The sequence below is a fragment of the Anguilla anguilla genome, chromosome 11 (assembly GCF_013347855.1).
Source record: "Anguilla anguilla isolate fAngAng1 chromosome 11, fAngAng1.pri, whole genome shotgun sequence".
Classification (NCBI taxonomy): domain Eukaryota; kingdom Metazoa; phylum Chordata; class Actinopteri; order Anguilliformes; family Anguillidae; genus Anguilla; species Anguilla anguilla.
In genome coordinates, this window is record NC_049211.1 from 41,002,079 (window position 1) to 41,029,158 (window position 27,080).

The window sequence follows — 27,080 nt, forward strand, 5'->3', positions numbered from 1 at the left end:
CGGCTTCCTTCTGATTACTAATACTGTGTAAATGCCCCACTAGAAATCACGAGGACGTTTTCGTTCACCTCAGTTCCCACAACGCTTTGCAAAGAGGAAATGCAACAGGCACAGCAGTGACACAGCTGAAACAAATGCAGTGCTTGCATGTAGTTATGGTCTCTTCGGGGCCCTTAGAAAATGCAGAAATTCATTTAGAATTGGTGCAATATATAGCCGAACATTGCATGCATATTCTATATTCTCCCTACCAAAACAGTTGCCCTCTTAGGAAGGTAGAAAGATTATTGTTGATTGCTCCAGTGTTTAGTTTGAAAACAGTTGGGGGGGGGGGGGGGGGGGGGGTATGGGTTGTGCCTCTTTGATTGCAGCTCCCAGGCTCTGGAAATATACTCTTTTGAATATTAAAACAATTCTGTCATTAAAACTCACTTTTAATGCCTTTTCATTCTTATTTCATTTTTCCCTTTTGCCTTTAGAAATGGATTTATTTTCTCTGATGTTTTTGTTCATTATTGTAAACTGAAATTGTAAGCATTTTGTGCCCCGGCTGGACATACAAATACAAATAGCATGCAAAAAGCAATGAGCAGCATTGCAGAGGTCTGTATGTTTAAAAAGGTGCTCCATTTGTGAGGTCTGTATGTGATATGTTGAGTATGACAACATATAGTGAAGTGTGTATGTGATTGGCTGAGTATGAGAACATGCAGTGATGTGTGTATGTGATTGGCTGAGTATGAGAACATGTAGTGATGTGTGTACAGTATGTGATTGGTTGAGTATTAGAAAATGCAGTGGTGTGTGTATGTGATTGGCTGAGTATGAGAACATGCAGTAATGTGTGTATGTGATTGGCTGAGTATGAGAACATGTGGTTACTGAGGCTGACCGTTGGTTGACTGCAGTAAGACTGTTTAAGAATGCAAAGAGTTCCTTCGTGGCCATGTGTCAAATCAATCAATGCGTCAATCAGTTTTGTGGGTGCAATAATTTTTTGGAAAATGAAGAACCAAGCTGGTCCTTTTTTTATTCTAAGCAGTGTGAAAGTGAAATTTTATTTCCTAAGACTACAAAAAATCATTTTTCTATTTTAGTTTTAATTCTTTACATTACATTACATTACATTTACTTGGCAGACGCTTTTATCCAAAGCGACGTACAAAAAGTGCAATTCTGAGATGAATAATCCTCAACACTTGAAACTTTAATCTTTAAATTGTAGTTATTCATTTCACCTTTCTGTAAATGGTACAATGTACACGTTTTAAGACCAAATGTTGGGTACAGTTGCTGAGTATGAGAGCATGTAGTTACTGAGGCCGACCAATGATCAGCTGCAGCAAGAATTTTCTGACTGAACGTCACTCATGTCACTGCCTCTTTAAGAATACCAACAGTAACGCAGGGACCATGTGTCAAATCAATCAATGCGTCAATCGATTTTGTGGGGGTGTTGAATTTTTGGAAAATGAAGAACCAAGCTGCTCTTTTTTCATTCAGAGCAGCGTGAAAGTGAAATTTTCATTTTCAATTCAACATTTTATTATGGCATGATCATTTCTAAGACTACAAAGAAAATGTCTTTTTTCTGTTTCAGTTTCAATTCTGAGCTAAATAATCATCCACAATTGAAACATTCATTTTCAAATTACTACTAATTTGTTTCTCTTATAAATTATGAAAGTGTAGTGCGATACTTGTACTTTATCACAATATCCAAGTACATATATATGTTAAAATACAGTTAATATAACTAAAGTATGAAAGTTGTTGACTCCTCATAGTTGGCGGATTGAATAACCAAGGTCAAGGTTCAAACTAGCAACCGTGGGGCTTACACTGCAAGTGTGCGAGAGATTTTACCAGTTAAAACAGTGGGAAGCATGCAATGAAGTAAATGCTATTTGTCAAAAAAAACATCAATTCTCATTAAATGAACAGGCAATGTACTGGAACTGTGGGATCAGGAAGAGCCCTGTGACAGCCACATCAGTTTCACTTCTACAGCCATCAAAGGCGTTGTCTTACTGTGGTGAGGTGACCTTTCAGCAGAGAAAAGCAACAGGATACAGGATCCATGCTGCATGTGAAAACTTGAGTCAGGAACAGTGTATTTGTAGGCAATGCACTTGTTCCAAAATCTCAATTTCAAACACATTTCAACTGCTTGTGGCTGAAGATGGTGACACATAATATACAAGCCTCATAATGGCTTCCTTCACTTTCACTGGCACCACTACATGGTACTCATGTTGACAAACACCAATAACAGACTCCAAAGGCATTCCAAAGGGTAGAATCAATACTAGAGTGAGCACCATAATTCATTGGACAGTGACACATTATTTTGTTAATTTGTTTCTGTACTGTAGCACTTTGATTGAGAGGATACAATGACAATGAGGTTGGAGTGCAGACTGTCAGCTTTAATTTGAGGGTATTTTCATCCATATCGGCTGAACCATTTTGAAATTATAGAACCTTTTGTACATAGTCCCCCCCATTTTCGGGCATCAAAAATATTGGACAGTTTAACATAATGTAGAATAAAGTAATCATTTTTAATATTTGGTCGCATATCCTTTGCATGCAATGACTGCTTGAAGTCTGCGACGCATAGACATCACCAGATGCTGGGTATCTTCCCTGGTGATGCTCTGCCAGGCCTGTACTGTCATGTTCCGGTGTTCCTGTCTGCGTTTTCCCTGTTGGGCCGCCAGATGGCGGCACTTCTGTTTTGTGTCCTGTTCCCCCCCTGTTAATTGTATTATTGGTTGTCTCGTTATCCCATCATTGTTCCCACCTGTGTCTTGTTATCCCCTCCTTCTGGTTTGATTGTTTTTTGAGTTCACCTGTGTCTTGTCACCCCCCTGTCTATTTAAGTTCTCTGTTCCCTTGACTCGGGTGCTGGTTCCTTGTGTTTGTTACCTGACATACATGTTCCTGCCTGCTTGTGTTTGTTGCCTTAATGTTCAGACCATTTATACCTGCCTGCGTTTTTTTTTTACCTGTTTGTGTTTGTTCCCGAGTTGTGTTTGTTCCCGATATCTGTTGGTTTCAAGCGTATGTACCTGCCTGTGTTTGTTCTGACTTGTGTTTTGTTTGACCTGCCCTTGTCTGCTACCTGCCTGTGTTCTGCCCTGCCCATGTTTGTGAGTTCCTCTTGTTTTCTGTTTTATTTAGATATTTTTTGAGTTTGTGTTTTTGCCCTTCGTGTCCTTTCTGTTCCCTGTTTGTTTGCCTTATTTAGATTTTTTGAGTTTGTGTTTTTGCCCTTCGTGTCCTTTTCTGTTCCGTGTGTTTGCCTTTCTGTAAGTAAAGTCTTTGTTAATTTTCTCCCCTTTGAGTTTCGTGTTTTTTCCACTCTGCGCCTGGGTCCCAGCACCCGTACCGTCACAGAAGGAACCAGCCAGTTTGGGACCCAGCAGAGGTTTTTTTTTTTTTTTTTTTTTTTTTTTGTTTGTTTAAAATGCCATCGGGGTGGTGGGAGCTTCAACCTCCCAGTGCCCGGGGCGGGCGGTCGCGGAGGCGCCGTGGTCGGGCTGCCTCCCGGTCGGCCAGACCTCCAGCTGATCAGCCGGCGGATCCTGGCCCTTTTGAGGGGTCGCGGCTTGCAATCTTCCCAGGGTCCGGCCCGCGGGGGTCCCGCCGGTCCCGTCCGGCTGCCCAGCCGGGTTCCCTACAGCTGTGGTCTGTGTTCCTGTCCCCTGCCCAGCCCAGATGGCAGGGCCCTCGGCCTGCTCCACCCCAAGTCCCAGAGGGACCTTCATGGCCTGCTCTGCCCCGAGTGCCGGAGGGACCTTCACGGCCTGCTCTGCCCCGAGTGCCGGAGGGACCTTCACGGCCTGCTCTGCCCCGAGTGCCGGAGGGACCTTCACGGCCTGCTCGGCCCCGAGTGCCGGAGGGACCTTCACGGCCTGCTCTGCCCCGAGTGCCGGAGGGACCTTCACGGCCTGCTCTGCCCCGAGTGCCGGAGGGACCTTCACGGCCTGCTCTGCCCCGAGTGCCGGAGGGACCTTCACGGCCTGCTCTGCCCCGAGTGCCAGAGGGACCTTCACGGCCTGCTCTGCCCCGAGTGCCGGAGGGACCTTCACGGCCTGCTCTGCCCCGAGTGCCGGAGGGACCTTCACGGCCTGCTCTGCCCCGAGTGCCGGAGGGACCTTCACGGCCTGCTCTGCCCCGAGTGCCGGAGGGACCTTCACGGCCTGCTCTGCCTCAAGTCCCGGAGCGGCCTTCACGGCCTGCTCTGCCTCAAGTCCCGGAGCGGCCTTCACGGCCTGCTCTGCCTCAAGCCCCGGAGCGGCCTTCACGGCCTGCTCTGCCTCAAGCCCCGGAGCGGCCTTCACGGCCTGCTCTGCCTCAAGCCCCGGAGCGGCCTTCACGGCCTGCTCTGCCTCAAGTCCCGGAGGGGCCCCCAGAGCCGCCTCGAGCCCCGGAGAGGCCCCCAGATCCGCCTCGAGCCCCGGAGAGGCCCCCAGAGCCGCCTCGAGCCCCGGAGAGGCCCCCAGATCCGCCTCGAGCCCCGGAGAGGCCCCCAGAGCCGCCTCGAGCCCCGGAGAGGCCCCCAGAGCCGCCTCGGGCCCCGGAGAGGCCCCCAGAGCCGCCTCGAGCCCCGGAGAGGCCCCCAGAGCCGCCTCGAGCCCCGGAGAGGCCCCCAGAGCCGCCTCGAGCCCCGGAGAGGCCCCCAGAGCCGCCTCGAGCCCCAGAGAGGCCCCCAGAGCAGCCTCCAGCCCCGGAGGCCTCGCCTGCTCTGACCCTTCCGCGGAGGCCGCCTGCTACACCCAAGTTTCGGGCTGTACTTGTGCCTCGAGCCCCGGGGGGGCCTCCGGAGCCGCCTCAAGCCCCAGGGGAGCCTCCGCAGCCGCCTCGAGTCCCGGGGGGGCCTCCGGAGCCGTCCAGAGCTCCGGAGAGGCCTCCAGAGCCGTCCAGAGCCCCGGAGAGGACAACGGTCCCATGTGTTGTCCCGCAGGGGCCGCCGCAGACTGCTCTGGCCGCCCCGCAGGCTAAGCCGCCTGCCTTGCCCCCTAGCGTTCGTGCTCCCCCTGGCGTTCGTGCTCCCCCTGGCGTTCGTTCTCCCCCTAGCGTTCGTGCTCCCCCTAGTGTTCTCGCGCCCCCCAGTGTCCGTTCTTCCCCTAGTGTTCTTGCTCTCCCTAGTGTCCACACCTTGCCCCCTGGCGTTCGTGCTCCCCCTGGCGTTCGTGCTCCCCCTAGTGTTCTCGCGCCCCCCAGTGTCCGTTCTTTCCCTAGTGTTCTCGCTCTCCCTAGTGTCCACACCTTGCCCCCTGGCGTTCGTGCTTCCCCTGGCGTTCGTGCTTCCCCTAGTGTTCTCGCTCCCCCTAGTGTTCGCCCTTCCCCCAGTGATCGTCTCTCCCCCGGTATCGTCGCTTCCCCCAGTGGTCGCCTCTTCCCCGGAGTCTGTCCTCCCCCCAGTGGTCGTCCCTCCCCCGGTCTCGTCGCTCCCCCCAGTGGTCGTCTCTCCCCCGGTGTCGGTCCTTCCCCCAGTGATCGTCTCTTCCCCGGAGTCCGTCCTCCCCCCAGTGGTCGTCCCTCCCCCGGCCTCGTCACTCCCCCTGGTGTCCATTCTCCCTTTGGTGTTCGTCCTCCCAACCGTGTGTCCGTGTGTTCCCCGGCCCCCCTGTCTAATTGTCTGCCCGCCTGTTTGTCTGTTGGTCTACCCGTATGTGTGTCAGCCAGTTTGTTGGCCTGTTTGTCTGCCCCCCAAGCCGTCAGCCCATCGGCAAACGTGTTTGCCCGCCTGTCTGCCTGTCTGTCAGTGTGCCAGTCCGCGTGTGTTTTGTCTTGTTTGCCTGTGTGTCAGTCCCTATGTCAGTTGTTGGGCTCCCCCCTCGCCTTCCCTGTCTGCCTGTCCCTTTGTGTGTCCGTCGGTGTCGCCGTGTGCCTCCCCGCCTGCTTGTCCCTGTGTTTGTCCTTGTAGGTATCCCGATTGTGCCAGTATCTGGCAGTCTGTTTCCCCCTCAGTCTTGTCCAACCCAGTCCAGTGTTGTCGTGCCCCGTCTCAGTCCTGTCCTGTATGTCTGCCTTGCCCCTGTCCGAGTCCCCCCTGGTTTCCTGAGTCCCCGTGTCGCCCGGAGTGCGGGCCCTGAATTTCCCCGTGTCGCCCGGAGTGCGGGCCCTGAATTTCCCCGTGTCGCCCGGAGTGCGGGCCCTGAATTTCCCCGTGTCGCCCGATGTGCGGGCCCTGAGTCTCCCCCGTGTCGCCCGATGTGCGGGCCCTGAGTTTCCCCCGTGTCGCCCGATGTGCGGGCCCTGAATTTCCCCGTGTCGCCCGATGTGCGGGCCCTGAGTTTCCCCGAGTCCTGCCCAGCCCTGAGTCTCCCCGTGTCGCCCGGGTCCTGCCCAACCCTGAGTCTCCCCGTGTTGCCCGGGTCCTGCCCAGTCCCGAGTCCTGTTCCCCCGTCCTAGTCCAGTCCCGAGTCCTGCGTCCCGTTCCAGTCCCGAGTCCTGCGTCCCGTTCCAGTCCTGTGTCCCGTCCTGTTCCTGTCCAGTCCTGTTTCTGCCCTGAGTCCTGTGTCCAGTCCTGTTCCTGTCCAGTCCTGTTTCTGCCCTGAGTCCTGTTTCCAGCCCCGAGTTCCCGTCCAGCCCCGAGTTCCCGTCCAGCCCCGAGTTCCCGTCCAGCCCTGAGTTCCCCTCCAGCCCCGAGTTCCCCTCCAGCCCCGAGTCTTGTTCTTGTTTTGTTCCTGTCCTGTCCAGTCCAGCCCTGAGTCTTGTCCTGTCCAGTCCAGTCCTGTTCCTACCCCAGTTCTGTGTCCAGTCCCTGTTCCTGTCTGAGTCCTGTTCCCCCGTCAGAGTCCGGTCCAGAGTCTTGTTCCCGTGTTCTGTCCCTGTTCTTGTCTTGTCCAGTCCTAAGTCCTGTCTCCAGCCCCCACCCTCTGTTGACTCCCTCCCCGGGTCGGCCTCCTGGGACGTCAGGAGCCGTCCCTTGGGGGGGGGGTACTGTCATGTTCCGGTGTTCCTGTCTGCGTTTTCCCTGTTGGGCCGCCAGATGGCGGCACTTCTGTTTTGTGTCCTGTTCCCCCCCTGTTAATTGTATTATTGGTTGTCTCGTTATCCCATCATTGTTCCCACCTGTGTCTTGTTATCCCCTCCTTCTGGTTTGATTGTTTTTTGAGTTCACCTGTGTCTTGTCACCCCCCTGTCTATTTAAGTTCTCTGTTCCCTTGACTCGGGTGCTGGTTCCTTGTGTTTGTTACCTGACATACATGTTCCTGCCTGCTTGTGTTTGTTGCCTTAATGTTCAGACCATTTATACCTGCCTGCGTTTTTTTTTACCTGTTTGTGTTTGTTCCCGAGTTGTGTTTGTTCCCGATATCTGTTGGTTTCAAGCGTATGTACCTGCCTGTGTTTGTTCTGACTTGTGTTTTGTTTGACCTGCCCTTGTCTGCTACCTGCCTGTGTTCTGCCCTGCCCATGTTTGTGAGTTCCTCTTGTTTTCTGTTTTATTTAGATATTTTTTGAGTTTGTGTTTTTGCCCTTCGTGTCCTTTCTGTTCCCTGTTTGTTTGCCTTATTTAGATTTTTTGAGTTTGTGTTTTTGCCCTTCGTGTCCTTTTCTGTTCCGTGTGTTTGCCTTTCTGTAAGTAAAGTCTTTGTTAATTTTCTCCCCTTTGAGTTTCGTGTTTTTTCCACTCTGCGCCTGGGTCCCAGCACCCGTACCGTCACATGTACTGCAGCCATCTTCAGTTCCTGTTTGTTTCTGGGACTTTTTGCCTTCAGTCTCCTCTTCAGCATGTAAAATGCATGTTCAATTGGATTCATATCCGGTGACTGACACGACCAGTCAAGGATTTTCCACTTTTTGGCCGTCAAAATCCCCTTCGTTGCTCTAGCAGTATGTTTCGAGTCATTGTCTTGTTGCATGATGAAGTGCCATCCAATGAGTTTGGAGGAATTTGGTTTTGTCTGAGCAGATAAAATATTTCTGTAGACTTCATAATTCATTGTTCTACTTCTGTCTGCAGTCACATCATCGATGAAGACAAGTGAGCCCGTTCCACTGGCAGCCATACAGGCTCAAGCTATAACACCCCCTCCACCATGTTTCACGGATGAGGTGGTATGCTTTGGATCATGGGCATTTCCTTTTTGTCTCCACACTTTCCTCTTTCCATCACTCTGGTACATGTTAATCTTTGTCTCATCTGTCCACAAGACTTCGTTTCAGAAGTCTTGGGGCGACATAGCTCAGGGCATAAGAACGGTTGTCTGGCAGTCGGAGGGTTGCCGGTTCGATCCCCACCCTGGGCGTGTCAAAGTGTCCCTGAGCAAGACACCTAATCCCTAACTGCTCTGGTGAGTGAGAGGCATCAATTGTAAAGCGCTTTGGATAAAAGCGCTATATAAATGCAGTCCATTTACCATCTTTTAGGTGCTTTTTAGCAAACTGTAATCTGGCCTTTCTGTTCTTCAGGCTTATCGGTGGTTTGCATCTGGTAGTGTACCCTCTGTAGTCCTACTGGTGTAGTCTTCTACGTATGGTAGGCTTTGACACATCTACACCTGCATCCAGGAGTGTTTTGATCTGTTGGGCTGTTGTCAGGGGGGTTTTCTTCACCATAGATAGTATTTTCCGGTCATCCACTACAGTGGTCTTTTGACATAATTGAGTTCACCAGTTGTTTTTTTCTTGTTAATGATGAACCAAACTGTTGACTTGGGCATGCCCAGGGTTTTTGCAATGTTCCTGATTGGTTGATCTTCATTTCTGAGCCTTATGACGGCCAGCTTAATTTGCATCGACACTGCTGTCTTCCTCATGTTGTCACACCCCAAAAACAATCTCCGAAGGCAATTGCAAAGTCGAGATTCAAGACTAGACATCAACAGCTCTCTGAAGCCAATTCAACAAATACTTGTAGTACCTTAAAATGGGGGGACCATGTACAAAAGGTACTGTCATTTCTAAACGGTTCATCCGATATGGATGAAAATATCCTCAAATTAAAGCTGACAGTCTGTACTTCAACCCCCTTGTCATTGTATCCCTTCAAACTCAAAGTGCTAGAGTACAGAACCAAAATAACAAAAAATGTATCACTGTCCAATGAATTATGGTGCTCACTGTAGATACTGAAAGTTCTCTTATACCTGCACTTAATGAAGCAGTTGAACACACCTGACTAATTATATGCCATTTGTCCCAAGCTTTATTATTCATAAGAAGGGATATCATTTTTAGATGGTGAAACCAAAATGTATAAAAGTACATACATAGTAATAGTAATGAAAGCTGAGGATCTGCACTTTAACCACATGTGAATTGTTAAATTGTGGAGTACAGAGACAAATTAAGAAAAACAAATGTCTTTGATATAGATCATTATGGAGCTTATATGTATATATATATATATATATATATATATATATATATATATGTATATATGTAAAACGAGAGTAGAGACTCATATTAAACAGATACCAGTAAAACCATCTTGTACCTCACAGGCAAGGTGATTCCAAGTAGAAAGATGCTACACTGACAAAATATCAAAGGCAATAACAGGAAAACCAGCACAACTCTGCTCCAGATGATATGAATGCATTACATATAATATTACAGGCATTCAGCAGATGCTCTTATCCAGAGCAACTTACACAGCTTTTCTGTATACGGTAGCATTTACATCCAGTTATACAGCTGGATATACACTGAAGCAATGCAGGTTAAGTACTTTGCTCAAGGGTACGACGGCAGTGTCCTACCCAAGAATCAAACCTGTGACCTTTAGGTTGGAAGACCAGTTAGTTACCCGTTACCCTTTACCTTTATTTTATTTTATTTTTTCATTGCCTTAATTATTTTTAAATAGAACACATGAGCACATCCTCAAAGCAGGCTTTTTACTCCCTTTCTTTTGTGTGTTACAATTTGCCACTATTGTTTAGTTTTCTGTGTTGGTACTTTTCTGTTATAGGTTGCAGGTGGTCAGTCAGTTTCCTTGTTTAAGACATTTTTAGATGGTTAGGCCAGAAAGTCAACTGTGGTTTCTTTTAGATTAGAGTTGCCTAGCTCTGGTCTGTTTTCTGCTTGAACCATCCTGTTCAGCCTACATATGGTACTGTGTTCTGTTTTCTTGTCTCATTGTTTGTAATAAATCTTGTATTTTTGTATATAGATTTTGACTCCTTGTTTAGTTTGTTATGTTGTAGTCCCTGGTTATTGGAACTTCGGTTGGCTTTTGGGACGTAACAGTGTCCTACTGGGGAATCAAACTGGGGACCTTTAGGTTACAAGACCAGCTTCTTACCCATTGTACTACTCTGCTGCCCCAATTATTTTCAGGAGCCATCTTGATTGCTCTGCTCTTAATAGTCATTCCGAGACCACGCATTCAAACATGTCCTCTCCTCAAGGATACGTATGCCAATTCACTGCTTCTTTTCACATCGCAGTGCATGAGCTGGGCTTAAACTGGTATGAGCTGGAAGAAGAAGCTTCTTGTGCAGCTTGTGTTTGTGTGTGTGTGTGTGTGTGTGAGAAACAGACAGTCAAACAGTGTAATGTCATATATTTTTATATGTAGTTCAAGGTGACTATAGTCTGTTCAACAATAATTGACACAAAAGTCAACACTTAGCACTGTTTTTGCAGACCGCAAACTCTGTTAGGGACCGTTCTCACAGCTCTTTTTCCGAAGTGGTTGCTCTGGTAACGTGTTAATTTATTTTTACCGTGGCACAATCAGTGAGATACACCAGCAGCAGATCTCAAAAACGGCAGCGATGAAACAATTAAAGGCCGTGTGGTCGGGCACTGTCGCATAAAACAACCAAGCGACAAACGGGTGCAGAGTGATAGAGGATATGGGTTTTTTAATTTGTTCGTTTTTTTTTTTTTTTTCCAAAATCTTCCATCACACGCATACTACTTTTTGCCTAATACCTAATAATAGAGGCAGCTGCGATGACCACAGTGTTGGCAATGCACTTATCCGATGTCTAAAGCAAGAATGAAGCCTCATGACATATTTCTGTGCTTTCCAGTTTTTCGTTTACTGTTGCACTGCTGTCTCTTTCTCCATTTGATGTTTGTAACTGATTTGTTGTTTGTCTACTGTCTTGTGTAACTTCATAACTTTGTGTTTTATGTCAGGTCCCCCTTGCATAAGAGATTTCGATCTCAATGGGGTTTTTCCTGGTTAAATAAAGAAATCTACATTTCATGTGAATATGTAGACGTGGTGAAATAAATGAAAGAATACATGTATGGTTAAGACTGACTAAAGTGACATTATTATGATTTTATATATTATGCCTTGACTCTTACTGATCATGATATGATAGGCCATGCAGTGCTTCCATATACATACAGACCTAACACACGTGATCCGGCCGAACAATGGTGTAACTTCATCACTCACTCAGTCACTCACTCAGTCACAGACATCCGCATTTGTAGGGCTGGCCCCCCTGTTGCGGTCCAGCCAATAAATGAAAGAATACATCAGTGCTGGCTGGTGACTCAAAAAATTGGGGAGGACAGGAAGAAAACCAACCCATGGCATCATGTTATTTTACACTAGTTGGCTACTTATCTCTACTTTCTTATGTTCAAGTTATGTTATGTTATTATGTTCAAATGTAGCAATAATCCAACTAGCAACCTAATGCAAACTTACTATACAACTAAGGTAAGTAATGCATGATAAGTAAGTAATGAGGTGTATCCCCATCTTCCATAAGGAACAAATATCATATTATCATTTATACAACGGCTTGGCTAAACCCTCGATTCTGATTGGTGGGCATTATTTCTCAGTAAAGTTTTGTTGTGCAATGTCAATAAGTTTTATTAAAGGAAAAGGTTTTGTTTCTGTACCTCGGTCTCTCCTTGAACAAGGTTGTCAAAGTTTCCGGTTGTAATACAGTGCCAAATTGTTTTGGAAATCAAATTTTGACTTGTCCGGTGTATTCCTTATTTGGTCACCACCAACCAATATTTTAATATTTTAAAAATAAGTAACAGAGACTGCCTGCTGTACAGTTGAACAGAGTGTATCTGTGTAGTTGCTCATTTTTACCACTAGGGTGCACCAGGAACCAGAATTCTAAACTGCTGGATATTAAAGGGACAGTTCACTTTCTGAATTTAATGGTTCATTATTTCAGTTACAGTGTACTGTAGCATTTTTATGTGAAATGAAGGATGTGTTTTAAATGTAGAAGTTTGTGTAGGGACATTTGGAAGTGTGCGGTGTAAAGCCTGGATTTACCACCGGTCCACGGTCTCATTCTCCTCCCTCTGTCTCAGTGCACAGATTTTCCCATCACATAAAGAATACAAATTGCATAATGTTCAAAAGCATTTGAAATCTGTAATTGAAATACTGCTCGTCCCTTTGTGCTGAATTGTGGAAATGAGACCTAAATGCGAAACGTCCACCGGGGCAGGAAACTAACTTCTTCGTCCGCCGTCCTCAGTGGCTGACCCACCGCAAAATCCCCCAGCTAGTTTCCCCTTCATACCAGACAGTTTAGAATAGAGCAGGACCTCCGAGTGATGGGTTGGTTCCCTGCCAAAGTGGCTGGTAGAGTGGACCGACGTACCAGCCACAGATGAACCGCACCGGCATTTGGCTGGTGGCTGGTGTTGCAGTAATTCCCCACTCTTCTGTCCAGCTCTAAAGTTGTCCCTCTACCCTGGTCCTGGAAGGCTGCTGGGTGAGCAGATTCTCGCTGTTACCCAGCACTCCATTGATAAAGCAGAGCAGTTTGTTGCTGTTCTCTCACTTCACCATGTTTATTGGGTCTGAAATTATTTCAGATTTTTTTTCAGGCTTTCTTCGCCCAGTTTGGAATAGCCAGTCGTGTTTGCGCCACAAACCTCACACGTTTGGGAAAGTGCAGATAAGCGTGGTAATAAGTGGACCAGCCGTGGAGTCAGCAGCATGTTGGTCCCTGAGGTCATTTTACTCTCGTTTCCATGTCTTTTCTCTTCCCCTTTCATACGGTGTGACTACTGATGTGTGTGAGAACAAGCTCAATAGGGGTGCTCCTGTGTGAAACACGTTATGATTTTTCATATGTTCATAATTGATGCTAAATCCTCCAGATGGGGAAGGGCAAATTAAATGGTATGGTAAGAATGTCCAAATGCAGATCCCACATGAATAACCACATTCCAGACTTGAAGGATGCAGGCTTTTATAATGAGACCAGTCTGTCTTATACGCAGTGTACACCCTGCAAGTAGGGCCCCAACTCCCTCAAAAAGGGCCTCGCCTTCATCCAAAGGGCCCCAACTCCCTCAAAAAGAGCCTCGCCTTCATCCAAAGGGCCCCAACTCCCTCAAAAAGGGCCTCGCCTTCATCCAAAGGGCCCCAACTCCCTCAAAAAGGGCCTCGCCTTCATCCAAAGGGCCCCAACTCCCTCAAAAAGGGCCTCGCCTTCATCCAAAGGGCCCCAACTCCCTCAAAAAGGGCCTCGCCTTCATCCAAAGGGCCCCAACTCCCTCAAAAAGGGCCTCGCCTTCATCCAAAGGGCCTCGCCTTCAGCCAAAGGGCCTGCAGTTCTTGTCTTATGGTGATTAGATGGAATTATTACAAGTTATAATCAGGGAATTACGACAACAGGCAGGCCGTCACCCAGTCATTGCCCTGATACACGCATGAAGATAAATGGAAACGTAAAGGTGGGATAGCAACCAAACGAAATGACGAATCGGGTGATGAGATTAAAGATGAGAAAACATCAGGACGAGGGGGGTAATGTATAAAAAGTGCTGTGTGATCTACACGGTTAAATCAAAGCTGAGAATAAGCACTTTAACCACGTGAATTGTTTGATTACGAATCTAAACTTTGTTGCTTTACAGTCATTTAACAGACAACTTTTGACATCGCTTTTTTTTTTTACATTGCATCCATTTATACAGCTGAATATGTACTGAAGGAATGCAGGTTATAGTGAAGAGCAAGTACCCTGTAACGGCAGTGTCCTACCTGGGAATCAAACCTGTGACCTTTCAGTTGCAAGATCAGTTCCCTACCCATTAGGGAAAAAGGGCTGTAATTCCTACCCTAATCACCCAATATGGATGTAAATGCCTTCAAATAAACACAATCTGCAATTTATCATCATATTTACATATTTTTATTGTGCTGGAGTACAGAGACAAAATGACAAAAAGTGTGCCACTGTCCCAATGCTATTTCATTTAACCATATCCCCTAAATACAAGAAAAGAATACTAGTTAGCAAATGCCAACTCTTAAACATTGACAAAATTACAGAATTACAAAAGGTTTTATTACCTTAAATTAGGGGTTCTCAACCCAGGTCCTGTTGATGAACAGGGTGCATCCAGGGCCGAATTAAGATAACATGGGCCTCGGGACTAGGACAACCTTTACTACTGCCTGGGTGACCCTGTGCATTAATCCAGGCCTGGGTGTGCCATTAGTCGCGTTTCCACCGCAGGAACTTTACCCCGGAACTAGAAATCTTTTGAGGAACTCAGTGCGTTTCGACCACAGGAACTAGGGTCTAAATTAAGTTCCGGGGACTTTATTTTACCCCCAATAAAGTCCCTGCTCGGGGGGTAGTACTTTCCAAAAGTACCGGAACCTTTGGGGTGGGGCGCAAGCGCTGAAAATATCTGATTGGTCGACTACTTGCAGTGTTTTTCATTTCAACCGCCATGTTTAAAAATCTGCAGCCGCAAACCGATTTATTTTCATAATAACTTCAAATCAAACTTGTATGTTATGCGGCGCTGTAGCCTAGTTTTTTGGTTATAGCCTGCCAACGTCTTGGAATTATAATTCGGTTGCTGGATATTTTCTTCCGGATTTTCTTTGTTAACCTGTTGTAATTGACTCAAAACGTTTGATACAGTTATGTGAGCTATGCGGTAGTTGTGCGTAATTTACATTGGCGATACAGTAAATGCAAACTGGAAATCATCGCACTTTTTGTCAGGGTAAAATAACGTGTTAATTCTAGTAATCGTCCCTTTTGCTTTTTCAGACTGCCGTAATTTTACTCTGCCATTCTTCAATTCCACAAAAAGACCAGGAAGACTGGACTAATTTATGGTGCATGGTTCGCATCTGGAGGGCGCACTTTAAATTTTTACACAAGTGCGAGTTTTCGTTCTATTCTTGTCATTTTGCGATTAGCCTATATGGAATTGACGATGAGAAAGTAATCAATTCAACAGCAAATTGTTTACAACGTGTGCATGTTTTCTGCTGTTGTTGCCAGTTATGTGTGGAATGTGAATGCATTCTGTTGCTTCGGATGTCAAGACATGAAAGTGAATGTTCGCATAAAAACATAATGAATGTGTTTGAGAGGATATATAAAACAGTTACAATCTGACTATTAACCATACATGTTATATCCTATTTGTTGCATAACAACGGTCCAAGTTCAACTACCAATGACAGTTTTGCTTGACAACGGTAAAATATGCCCAAACGGCTACAGAAGAATATTTCAATTTCAGGTGATTAAATCAATAAAAATCAATAGATACAAAAGTAACCATATATAGTCATTGTTGGTAACCCGTTGTATATAAAGCCGCGTTTCCACCAAAATTACCCGGAACTTTCAGTCCCAGGAACTACTTTACCAGGAACTAAATGGTTCCTTCAGCCAATGGTTGTCTGCGTTTCCACCGGGGCCTAAAGTACCGCGAAGATTAGGCAAATTAGCCCACTGACGTATGAAAAAGCGACGTTGTCGTCGGTCCATCTGTCATATGATTTCTTCTGTAACCTGATACTACCACCGAAGTAGCCTACATTATTTTCTAATAACCGGGACAGCCCGGAGGGGTTTATTCCACTTATATACAACGGGTTACCAACATATTGATTTTCATATTTTCATATCCTCTCAAACACATTCATTATGTTTTTATGCGAACATTCGCTTTTATGTCTTGACATCCGAAGCGACAGAATGCATTCACATTTATATGTATAACTGGCAACAACAGCAGAAAACATGCACACGTTGTAAACAATTTGCTGTTTGATTACTTTCTCGTCGTCAATTCCATATAGGCTAATCGCAAAATGACAAGAATAGAACGAAAACTCGGACTTGCGTGAAAATGTAAATTAGTAGTGGTACAGCCACCGTTTGCTTTCCTTCGAAGTTACTGCTAGCCGACCAGCGAAGTGTGCCCTCCAGATGCGAACCATGCACCACAAATTAGTCCATAGTCTTCCTGGTCTTTTCGTGGAATTGAAAAATGGCAGTAAAATTGAGTAAAATTACGGCAGTCTGAAAAGCTAAAGGGAAGATTACTAGAATTAACCTGTTATTTTACCCAGACAAAAAGTGCGGAAGGTGATTTCCAGTTTGCTTGTACTGTATCACCAATGTTAATTACGCAGAACTACCGCATACCTCACATCTGTATCAAACGTTTTGAGTCAATTACAACGGGCTAACAAAGAAAATCCGGAAGAAAATATTCAGCAACCAAATTAATCTGTTTGAATGTTTTAGTACGTAATATGCTGTCCCAGCACGAATGCTTAGCATTTTATAAAACGAATACTAAAGCAAGAAAAGAGCAGAAGAGCACACGTTAAAATTCCAAGACGTTGGCAGGCTATAACCAAAAGTAGGCTACTGCGCCGCATAACATACAAGTTTGATTTGAAGTTATTATGAAAATAAATTGGTTTGCCGCTGCATATTTTCAAACATGGCGGGTAATGGTGGAAAATAAATACAACACAAATGCTGCGAGTACTCGACCAATCAGAAATGTTCAGCGCTGCAAGCTCCACCCAAAAGGTTCCTGTACTTTCGGAAAGTACTACCCCCCGAGCAGGAACCTTTTGGGGGGTAAAATAAAGCCCCAGGAACTAATTTTAGACCCTAGTTCCTGCGGTGGAAACGCACTGAGTTCCTCAAAAGGTTCCTAGTTCCGGGGTATAGTTCCTGCGGTGGAAACGCGGCTTAAGTGGAATAAACCCCTCTGAGCTGTCCCGGTTATTAAAAAATAATGTAGGCTACTTCGGTGGTAGTATGGGGTTACAGAAGAAATCATAGGACAGATGGACTGACGACAACGTCGCTTTTTCATACGTCAGTGGGCTAATTTGCCTAATCTTCACGGGACTTCAGACCGCGGTGGAAACGCAGACAACAATGGGCTGAAGGAACCTTTTAGTTCCTTGAAAAGTAGTTCCTGGTACTTTTGGTGGAAACGCGGCTATTGTCTGTTTTCAGGAGCCAACTTAGATTTAAGTAACCACATGAGTTGGATTAACTGTGTAGATAATTACTTTAACTGGTAAATTAAGCACTGGGTAACAATGAAAAGGGGGACCTGGGCTGAGAACTCCTGGATAAGAAGCTTATTAAATTATTTAATGCATTTTCATCAAGTTTCATCAACTTCAACAACAATTTTCCACAACACAGGACCTATGAGTTCTGCAGAGTCATATTTCAAGGATAACTGTGGAAACTATAAAAACAGAGCAGGAAATTAATAGGGTGGTTCAACTGCATATCATTATTCAATGTGCAACATAGTGACCTTAAAATACATATGATATGAAAACATATAGTAGGATATAGTGGCATATACCTATAGCAAGAATATATTCCCTCACATATGAAGGTAAGACTGAGTGAATATGGATCCCTGTGTCCAATTATGCAGTAGGATCTGCAATGCAAGGATTATGCACATCATTTTTTTGAATGCGAGATCAGAACATATTATCAATAACTGTTACACTTAAACTTATACAATTTTTATTGCCCACCGGCAACAAAAAAAAACCACTTTAAACAAGTCACTCACGGAGAGTGATTATGAAAAATAACTTAAGAGTTCATTATAAACTTACCTTGGTTTAATGGTTTTAACTGAACGGCTGAATAGAAACTGTGCTTCCCAACTACTTCATAACCTGTTGTCAATAAAGCAGAGGGGTTAAAGGAAGAACCTACTGAGTTTGAGCTCCACAGAGCATGTGATGTTTAAATGGACGCAACGTCTGACAGTTTGTGAAAGTATTGTGGTTTTTTAGTTTAGTACTTGTCGGTCACACGTTTCTGTCCTGACCTTCTGTTTCTGTTGCAGGGCCTATTTCCTCATACACAGCATTGGCTGGTAATCCATGATCTGGAGAAGAGAGCAGAGAAAGGTGAAGATTCAACTCACACGTGGCACACAGTGTGACCGGACGAGAACTCAGAAAGACCGGTCCTCACCTGCGCTGATGTAGTCTGCATTTACCCTGGAGTAAAACTCGCCCCCATCCGGCTGACTTTTAATTCGGCCTTTTCACAAACAAAAACAATGGCAAACATGCAATAACACAGAGAATTGTCAACATAGAATAATTGGAAATAAATAATATAAAAATACATCAATAAATCAGGAAATTAATGAAGAAATATAAATGTATGTGCAATTTTTCTTTAATTATTTTTTAAATTCATTTTCGAATTCATTTTCACTATGAGTGTCTGAGTGTACGAGTGGTGTGTGTGCCCTCTGATGGACTAGCGACCAGTCCAGGGTGAATTCCTGCTTCTCGTCCAATGCATGATGGGATAGGCTCCAGCACTCCCCATTACGCAAACCAGGAATTAGCGGTTAGATATGTTAGATAGTGGATGGATACATTTATTTTCATGTTTATTTATTATTTTATTTCCATACATATTTCTCTATTCATTTTCTTTTTTTTTTTTTCGAATACACATCGTATTCATCTATGTCCAGAATTTCTTTCAATGTTTGAGAGACTAACTTCTCTATTAAAGTACTTGCTCACATTGAGAAATGTTGTCTGTTGTTCTGATCGCATGGAAGGGCGGAACTTCACACTTGGTGGGCGAACCAAGGCAAGTTGATTGACAGATTGTGCTCATCAAAAAAAGCAGAAATACATAGGGAAATATATATGAAAATAAATGAATAAATAAATGTGAAAATCTGAAAATTACTTGAAATTAAAGAAAAGTATAATTACATTTTTTACACATTTTTGCACACACATTTACATTACTATATTATTTTACAGATTTATTTATTTACTTTTAGACTATTTATTTTTAGATTGTTTTATTTATCTTTATTTTCCACATTTATTTATTTATTTGTTGATTAATTTATTTATCATTGTGGCACTCATCTGCGTTCCATACTACTCACCTGGATCAATGAATACATAAATAGAGGAATTAAATGAATACAATAATATAATGGTCAAGAAACTATAACAATTAAATTTAATTCCATGAGCACTTGTCTGTGATTTTATACTTCTGAATTCACATGCTTTTATCATTTACTTAGCAATGCTGATATTATTATTAGACAGCTTTTAAAGTGTAATGTATAAATAATAGCGTAATATATGGACATGTTCAATGAGTGCTACTACACACCTGATGTCCTGCATTTCTTAGAGCATTGGACTGCCAGCACCACCAGGGTTATGAAAATGATGACAGAACCAGTAAGAGCCACAATAAAGTACAGCCCTTCTGTGGAGGTAGAAGAGCAAGGTTACGTGAGATAAAATATAATAATTCAAAAGTACTGAAATCATTTAAACGATTCCAATTTCATGGCAAATATTACAAAATTGTGCAATTTATTTATGTTAGGAAATCAGGAATAATTTGCTTTGCTGCATTTGTCATATTGATAAACATTTCAAATTTGTGCATTTACATACAGTACCATCCAAATATGTTCACACACCCCTGATGAAGTTGAGAAATGCTGCATAAACAATACAGATAATGCGCTATACTGTGTGCTCAATAAACGGTAAAATTACACAATTTTATAATAATAGAATTGCCCAGAGAAAAACACCCGGTTCCAATCAGAGTTTGGCAGGAGGACCGGCTACAAGCTCAGACCAAAAGTTCAGAAGGACCTGGAAAAATTCAATAGTCAGTGACCCTTCCCATGTGGTCCCCAATCTCATGAAACGCTATGTAAGACAGCTCAGTGCAGAGCGGGTGCAGAGTATTGAGAATGGGTGTGAATATTGTGACACACATCTCTTACAGTCTTGATAAAATGATCAAATTTTGAGCATGTCTTCTTTGTTCATCTTTATCAAGCAAGGGCATGAATAATTTTGGAGGGCACTGTGTATATTTCCCTTTTTTATGTATGCCTTGATTGCAAATGTACGTATATATAGTAGTCCGGATTCAGTATGTGAATGAACACAAATAATACACAGTTTAACACATTTCATTTACATTTCTTCTTTATAATTTACATCTTAAATCAAGAAGTCAACTAATATTAGAAAATAAAAAGTGAGGATCGACACAAGGGTACAATGGATTTAACCCTTCACTTGTCTGTGGCCTCAATTATAAATTGCTTTATAACTTACTGATATTGCTTGTCATGAAGCCTTCACTGATGAGGGAGTAGTACGGTCTGTCTGTCCTGTTCCCACTACATCTATATTCTCCATCAGAGGAGCTATCCCAGAATCCCACTGTGTGCCTCTCCTCAGTGTGGTTTAGTGAGATCTGTGTTCCGTCTCTGTACCACGTGTAGTTCCAGTCAGCAGAAGTAAAGCCCTGAAGCTCACACCTCATTGCTAGAGTGCCTTTAGTGATGAAGACCCCCATCCATCCTTCATCCAGGGTCACTACTGCCTGAGGCAAAGCTGCAAGATCATACATTGCTTATCATCCAACTCAACGTGTTATACGGGGGGAAAAAGATACAGGACATGGAATCTTCATCCACTAGGCCTTACATTGCATGATTAATAGCAGAAAATTACTGTAGTTGGAGTGAATGGTCTCTCTCCCTATCGTGGCACATGATAGCAAAAAAAGGGAATTTCTCTTCACATTGGTGGACAGCTGATGAAATTTGTTGCCTTCTTAATAGGTGCATGTAGTGTGCTGTACTCCAGTTATAATATGTCAGAACCATGTTGCTGTTTGACATCAAAGTGAGTAATCGGGCAGGCTTTATAACCAATAGGAGCTTGCGCGTCAACTCATGAACGGAACAATTATCTAGGAATTGTATGCCTAATACTGTAATATGTTATTTTAATTTTAAAAATAAAATTACTCACACATTTTGTTTCAGGCCTAATAACTCAACAGGCCTGACAACACAATCGTGCTCTAAATTGTGTTACCGGGTAAAAACGGGAATAAGCAACAATTTATTCATCCTATCAACTGGCACCACACAGCCCTGCAGTGAGGGGTAAGGCTGTGATTCTGTGAGTCCAGCACGTTCTCATAAAAAATAACGACTGGGCTTCAGATTTATCACAGACAGTAGTTATATGACATCATGAATTAATCTGCATATTATCACACTTTGTTGTACGTCGCTCTGGATAAGAGCATCTGCCAAATGCCTGTAATGTAACGTAATATTTCAGTGTCTTAAGTGCATTAATTTGCATATTTATCCCTGCTCATAAAATTCCCATTGTGCATGAGAGGCAGCTGATTGGCAGCTCTCTCTCACTCCTCTTAACTCAATTATGGCACCAATAACTGCCAAATGGTTATTTTCAAAATCTCAGTCAAGGGAACAGTATTTACTCGGTTAATGTAAGGCAATGCAAGCCAGACACACACAAAATTGTAAATAGTGGCAAAGAGTTTGCAGTTTAAATGTATCAGTTTACTGTGGACATGCAAAATAAATCATATTTACCTCTTACAGTCAATGTAGCAGAGCTGCCAATCAGAGAGTGTACAGATGCTCTCCTTGTAAGTTCTCCTCTGCAGGTGTACAGTCCAGCATGTGACTGATCAGCAGAGAGGATTGTGTATGTGTTTCCATTTACACTGCTCGAGTTAGCCTTGTCTACAGGAAGCTCCCGTCCATCTCTGTACCATTTATACTTCCACTCTGCAGAGATGCCCTGAATTACACACCTCAGAGTCACTGTTTCAGTGAGGAAGACCTCTGTCCATCCAGACTGTACGATCAGATATGTATGAGGTAATACTGTAAATCAATGCAATTTTAATTATAAACTGAAAATATCATAAAACATGTTTTATTAAATTATTAAAGCACATACATCAAAGCCATTTTCTACTATTTTAATCATTCTCACCAGATATTTCAAAAGTCAGAGGATCACTGTAGTCTGAGTAAAAAGGTTTTCGTCCTCTTGCAGCTCTACAGCGGTACTCTCCACTGTCGGCCAGAGCAGCAGTGCTGATGGTGAAACTGGACCCATCAGTCCTGCTGCTGTCAGTGTTGGGCACAGTGTGCCTCAGTGGGTCTTTGTACCAGAGATACTCCCAGCCAGCAGGATCTCCCTCAAACCCGCAGCTCAGGGTGACTCTCTCTCCTGTGTACATCGTTCTACTGGGGGCATTCTGGGTAATAACAGGTTTTGGTTTTCCCCCTGATGAAGGTAAGGTATGTGCTCAGTGTCATTTAGCATTAATAGATACATTCTCCATCACATACAAGACCATATGTACGGCCACCAGTATGTCTCCACCATGTGACCTGCAAGGATTTAAACTTGTAATTCACTGCTTATCTTCTAGGGGTCCCCATAGGCACTCAAAAGTATAGTCAAGTAACTGTTCAGACAACTGAATTTCTAATTCAGCCATTTATAAAACTTTAGTCGATCTAATTAATTAGGTAATGGATGAGTTGATCTAATATTGTGACAGTCAGGCAGGAAGGAGAACATGGATTTATTTTAAACTGCTATGAAAAGTATAGCTTTGAGCCAGTGGTCCACCCTTCTGGACCTGGAGAGCCACAGGGTTTGCTGGCTTACATTGTTATTCAGCACTTGAGTAGTACAGCAATTGATCAGTTAAAGCAGTAGATTAAACGCTTAACTCAGGTTACCTGCTTACTTTGGTCTCAATTGGTCGCTGATCTTAAACAAAAAACAAAAACCAGCACACTCTGTGGCTGTCCAGGACCAGGATTGAGCATCGCTTACGTAAAAAGCAAAACGCATCCATATGAAGTAGGGGTGTCCAATCTAATCCGAAAATGGCCAGTAAGGGTTCAGGTTTATGTTTTTGCCCAACTCTATGACACCAGATTCTACTTAAGGTCTTGACTGAAGACTAGGATTAGTCCCTTAGTTGGATCATGAGCATATATGTTTTATTTAACTTTTTCCTCTAAGTCAAACATTGTAACTGATCTCATTTTTACTGAGGCTTCTAACAATACCTATCATGCCCCTGTACAACATATAGAAATACTGAAAGGTCTATTTTAGTAAATAATCAAATTAAATTTAACATGTGAGTGTCGCATGTAAACACTTCAGTCAATCATCATTTGTGCTTAATTAGTGCAAATTAAAATATCAACTAAGATGTCCGAGGAGGCTTAACAAAGAGGTTATAGTGACCTCTAGGTGGCGGAGGACTGAAGTACTATATGACTAAACGGTTAGACAAACTAGTGTCCCTAATCATATGATTAAATAATGAAGCAATTATCACAAACCCATCAGACACATTTAACATAAATTGTCCATGGAAAGACTGGATAATGGTATTCTGACACCTGTACTCCAAACTGGCAACTCACAGTAATTCAGAACAAGACACATCAGATCATAATATTATACAAAAGCATATTTCTTGGTCCAAATAACATTGTAAAATTGTTCTTTTTCTCAGTTTTGTCTGGAAAGAAAGAACACATGACATACAAATTGTTGAGAGAAAATAAAGCATATTTACCTCGTACACTCAATGTAGCAGAGCTGCCAATCAGAGAGTGTACAGATGCTCTCCTTGTATGTGTTCCTCTGCAGGTGTACAGTCCAGCATGTGACTGATCAGCAGAGCGGATTGTGTATGTGTCTCCATTTACACTGCTGGAGTTAGCCTTGTCTAAAGGAAGCTCCCATCCATCTCTGTACCATTTATACATCCACTCTGTAGGGCTGCCCTGAATTACACACCTCAGAGTCACTGTTTCAGTGGGGAAGACCTCTGTCCATCCAGACTGCATGGTCAGATGTGTTTGAGGCAATACTGTAAATCAATACAGTTTTTAATTAAAAAATGAAAGTATCATGAAACGCTCCTCATAATTTTAGTAAATTATTAATAAATAAATCAAAGCCATATTCGACTAGTATAAAAAACTATTGTAATAATTCTCACCAGATATTTTTAAAGTCAGAGGATCACTGTAGTCTGAGTAAAAAGGTTTTCTTCCTCTTGCAGCTCTACAGCGGTACTCTCCACTGTGGGCCAGAGCAGCAGAGCTGATGGTGAAACTGGACCCATCAGTCCTGCTGCTGTCAGTGTTGGGCACAGTGTGTCTCAGTGTGTCTTTGTACCAGAGATACTCCCAGCCAGCAGGATCTCCCCCAAACCCACAGCTCAGGGTGACTCTCTCTCCTGTGTAAATTTCTCCACTGGGGGGATTCTGGGTAATAACAGCCCTTGGCTTTTTACCTGATAAAGGTAAAGCATGTGCTCAGTCTCATTTCTTAGCATTCATAAACATTGACAGTCTTCATCACATTCCAGATCATATGGGTAAGGACTGAAGAAAACCTCCCAAACTCACCAGACACATGTAACAGAAGTGATCCAGGGAACGACTGGATCACAGGGTTTTGTCCTCGTTCACCCTGACACAGGTACTCTCCACTGTCTGACTCCCTTACAGAGTGCAGGATGTGCTTTTGTTGGCTTTCAGTACTGCGGGCATAGAGGCTCTCTAATCTTCCCTGGGTGTTTCTGCTCCATGAATATCTCCAGCCAGACCCTTTCCTGATGTCACAAGCTAAGCTAACCATTTCTCCTGTGAACATCACTGTGGCTGGGGGATCTGTGACTATGACAGTCTGAGGACGATCAGCTGAAATGGAGATAAGAACATTGAAGAGATGTTATTTTAACGTTTTATTTCATGTCATTTTTTGAAGCAAATAACTAAAAACACAGAACCACTATTTGAGGGGAGTCATTTTCAATTACACTACTCACCAGAGACTGTTATTGTATGGATGTTACTGATCGCTCGCTCATTTCCTTTTACAGCTTCACACTGATACATTCCGCTCTGTCTCTCACTCACAGCATTCAGGACCAACTCGGAGCTATTACTGCTGGAGGCTAAAAGTTGTGTTAGAGCCCCCTGTCTGTGTCTGGTCCACAATAATGTCCATCCCTCAGATTCAATAACTTGACAGCTGAGAGTAATTGTCTCTCCTCGGAACACATCTGGCCATGGAGGATTAGCAGTCAGACGAACAGCAGGACCTGACTGTGCAGCTGAAACAGTTATAAAAAAACAGAATCAAACAGTTTTACAATGCAAAGTTCAGTTTGATACATTGTATCAATGAAAAATATGCATTCAGCTTTTAAATTTAAATTTAAATGAACTACATTACATTTCCGAAATGTAAGTTTGCCCTATATGTATCCTAAACAAGTTTGAGTTTGTTAGAAAGAATGGGTTTTGGAAAGTTGTCATGGTCTTTATGAATTCTGGTTTATAATTGCAGTGGATGTTCCACAAATCAAATGCATGGTAATTATGTCCCTGTCAAAATATAGATCTTAGGAACTTAATATCTATACCTTTGTGTTCACCAAAAACCAATGCTGTGGCATCTGAAACAGGGAGAAAGAAAAGTAAATTGCAATGTCTGATCCAGTGTGAATGAAAGTTAGTATAAAATTATTTTATTACACTCTCAGTAAAAACGGTTCTTTGGCTTGTCTTCATAGGGGAACCATTTTTAGTTTTTATGGAACCCTCTATGGTTGGTGTGAAAAATTGAACTAGTCAGGGTCCCTCCATGGAGACACAGAAGACCCTTTTTGAACCCTTTTTTTTGAGAGTGTATTTTCACATTGAAAACTCCAATCCTTTTTTTTGTAATGCTGTATAATGTTGTCCAGTTTTTCAGTAGCTAAATGTTCTTGATAGTATGTTATTTTCACTCACTCTGTCTTTCATGTAGTAAGGTAACTTTATAAGCTCACACCATTTCAGCGATTATTGAAGTGCGATTGTTCAGACAAAAGAGACAGTCAAATGTTTGAAAGTATGTGTTGCATGTTTTCATACATTTAATTGTGAAGAACTATGCCACTTTCAAAGTATTGTCCAGTCAAATTTACAGATTAGCAGTCACAATAATACTCAGCAAGACTTCTGCCCATAACAGGAATTATACATTTATTCAGATTATCCACAATTCAGCTGTTTATGACTCACATACTATACGTATTATGCATTGTAATCATAATTCATATATGCTACCAGATAATTATTGCTTGAAATTGCATTATTAAAATTCTTCTACTTACAAAGCAGAAAGAACATGGTGTCCGGCTTCATCCTGATTACTAATACTGTGTAAATGCCCCACTAGAAACCATGAGGACGTTTTTGTTCACAGTTCACAGAAACTGTTCTCAGTTTCCACAACCCTTTGCAAAGAGGAAATGCAACAGGCACAGCAGTGACACAGCTGAAACAAATGCAGTGCCTGCATGTAGTTATGGTCTCTTCGGGCCCCTTAGAAAAATGCAGAAATTCATTTAAAATGGGTGCAATGACTTTAAATCAGTTCTTCACAATATTGTGCTTTGGGTGTAAAACCGTTACTTTGTACGATGCTGTGTTTGTTAGGTTTGCATTGTTGAGTTAGTACAGGTATACTCTGTGATCTACTGTTGTGTGTGCTTGGTGCTTGTAAACACAACAGTGCAGAGTGTATAATAAATCTCATAAAAAACACGTTTTCAACATACAAAAATGGCAAGTTACTCACACATACAAGACATACGCCATCTATGACTCATTCATTCAGACTGCCAAAATCCACCCCTGCCATTAAACGTATTGATATCAAAATGAAACCAAGTTACGGTACTACAAACAATATATGCTATCTTGCCTCACCGAAACTTAAAAAAATGTATTCCGAAGCAATGCTACCCAATATTTCCTCAATTCTTTCAAGTCACTTGGCCCTGTGTGTATAAGCAAGCAGTACATGGACAGGCCAAACCTATGTGTGGATGGCTTTCTCACAGTGAAGATTGATTGAATAGGCGTCTATATGTCCAATTTGTATTGGTATG

At 43.3% G+C, this 27,080-nt stretch overlaps 2 protein-coding genes across 3 annotated transcripts in view; both read right to left on the reverse strand.

The window, feature by feature from the left end:
* The window catches only part of LOC118207253 (basement membrane-specific heparan sulfate proteoglycan core protein-like), a 122,435-nt gene that overhangs the window by 39,538 nt on the left and 55,817 nt on the right, over nucleotides 1-27,080 (reverse strand). The gene's annotated exons all lie outside the window — the stretch shown is intronic.
* Nucleotides 17,496-20,673, reverse strand: LOC118207259. Of its 2 annotated transcripts, none has more exons than XM_035380649.1 (6): nucleotides 20,372-20,673; nucleotides 19,398-19,493; nucleotides 18,213-18,281; nucleotides 18,064-18,123; nucleotides 17,846-17,908; nucleotides 17,496-17,661 (listed from the first exon to the last, which is right to left on the reverse strand). In XM_035380649.1, the coding sequence occupies exons 1-6, from the start codon at nucleotides 20,667-20,669 to the stop codon at nucleotides 17,648-17,650; spliced, it is 600 nt and encodes a 199-aa protein (XP_035236540.1). In that variant the 5' UTR covers nucleotides 20,670-20,673; the 3' UTR covers nucleotides 17,496-17,647. The 2 variants fall into 2 exon arrangements, with proteins under 2 accessions (XP_035236540.1, XP_035236539.1); XM_035380648.1 differs by having other exon boundaries at nucleotides 19,398-19,496.

Coding starts and splice junctions, on each gene's coding strand:
- LOC118207259 (XM_035380648.1), bottom strand. CDS start 20,669: ATGTATGATCTTGCAGCTTTGCCTCAGGCAGTAGTGACCCTGGATGAA. Junction 18,282..19,397: donor TAAGAAATGCAGGACATCAG/GTGTGTAGTAGC, acceptor GTTTGTGAAAAG/GCCGAATTAAAAGTCAGCCG. Junction 17,909..18,063: donor CCCTGCAACAGAAACAGAAG/GTCAGGACAGAA, acceptor TATTGACAACAG/GTTATGAAGTAGTTGGGAAG.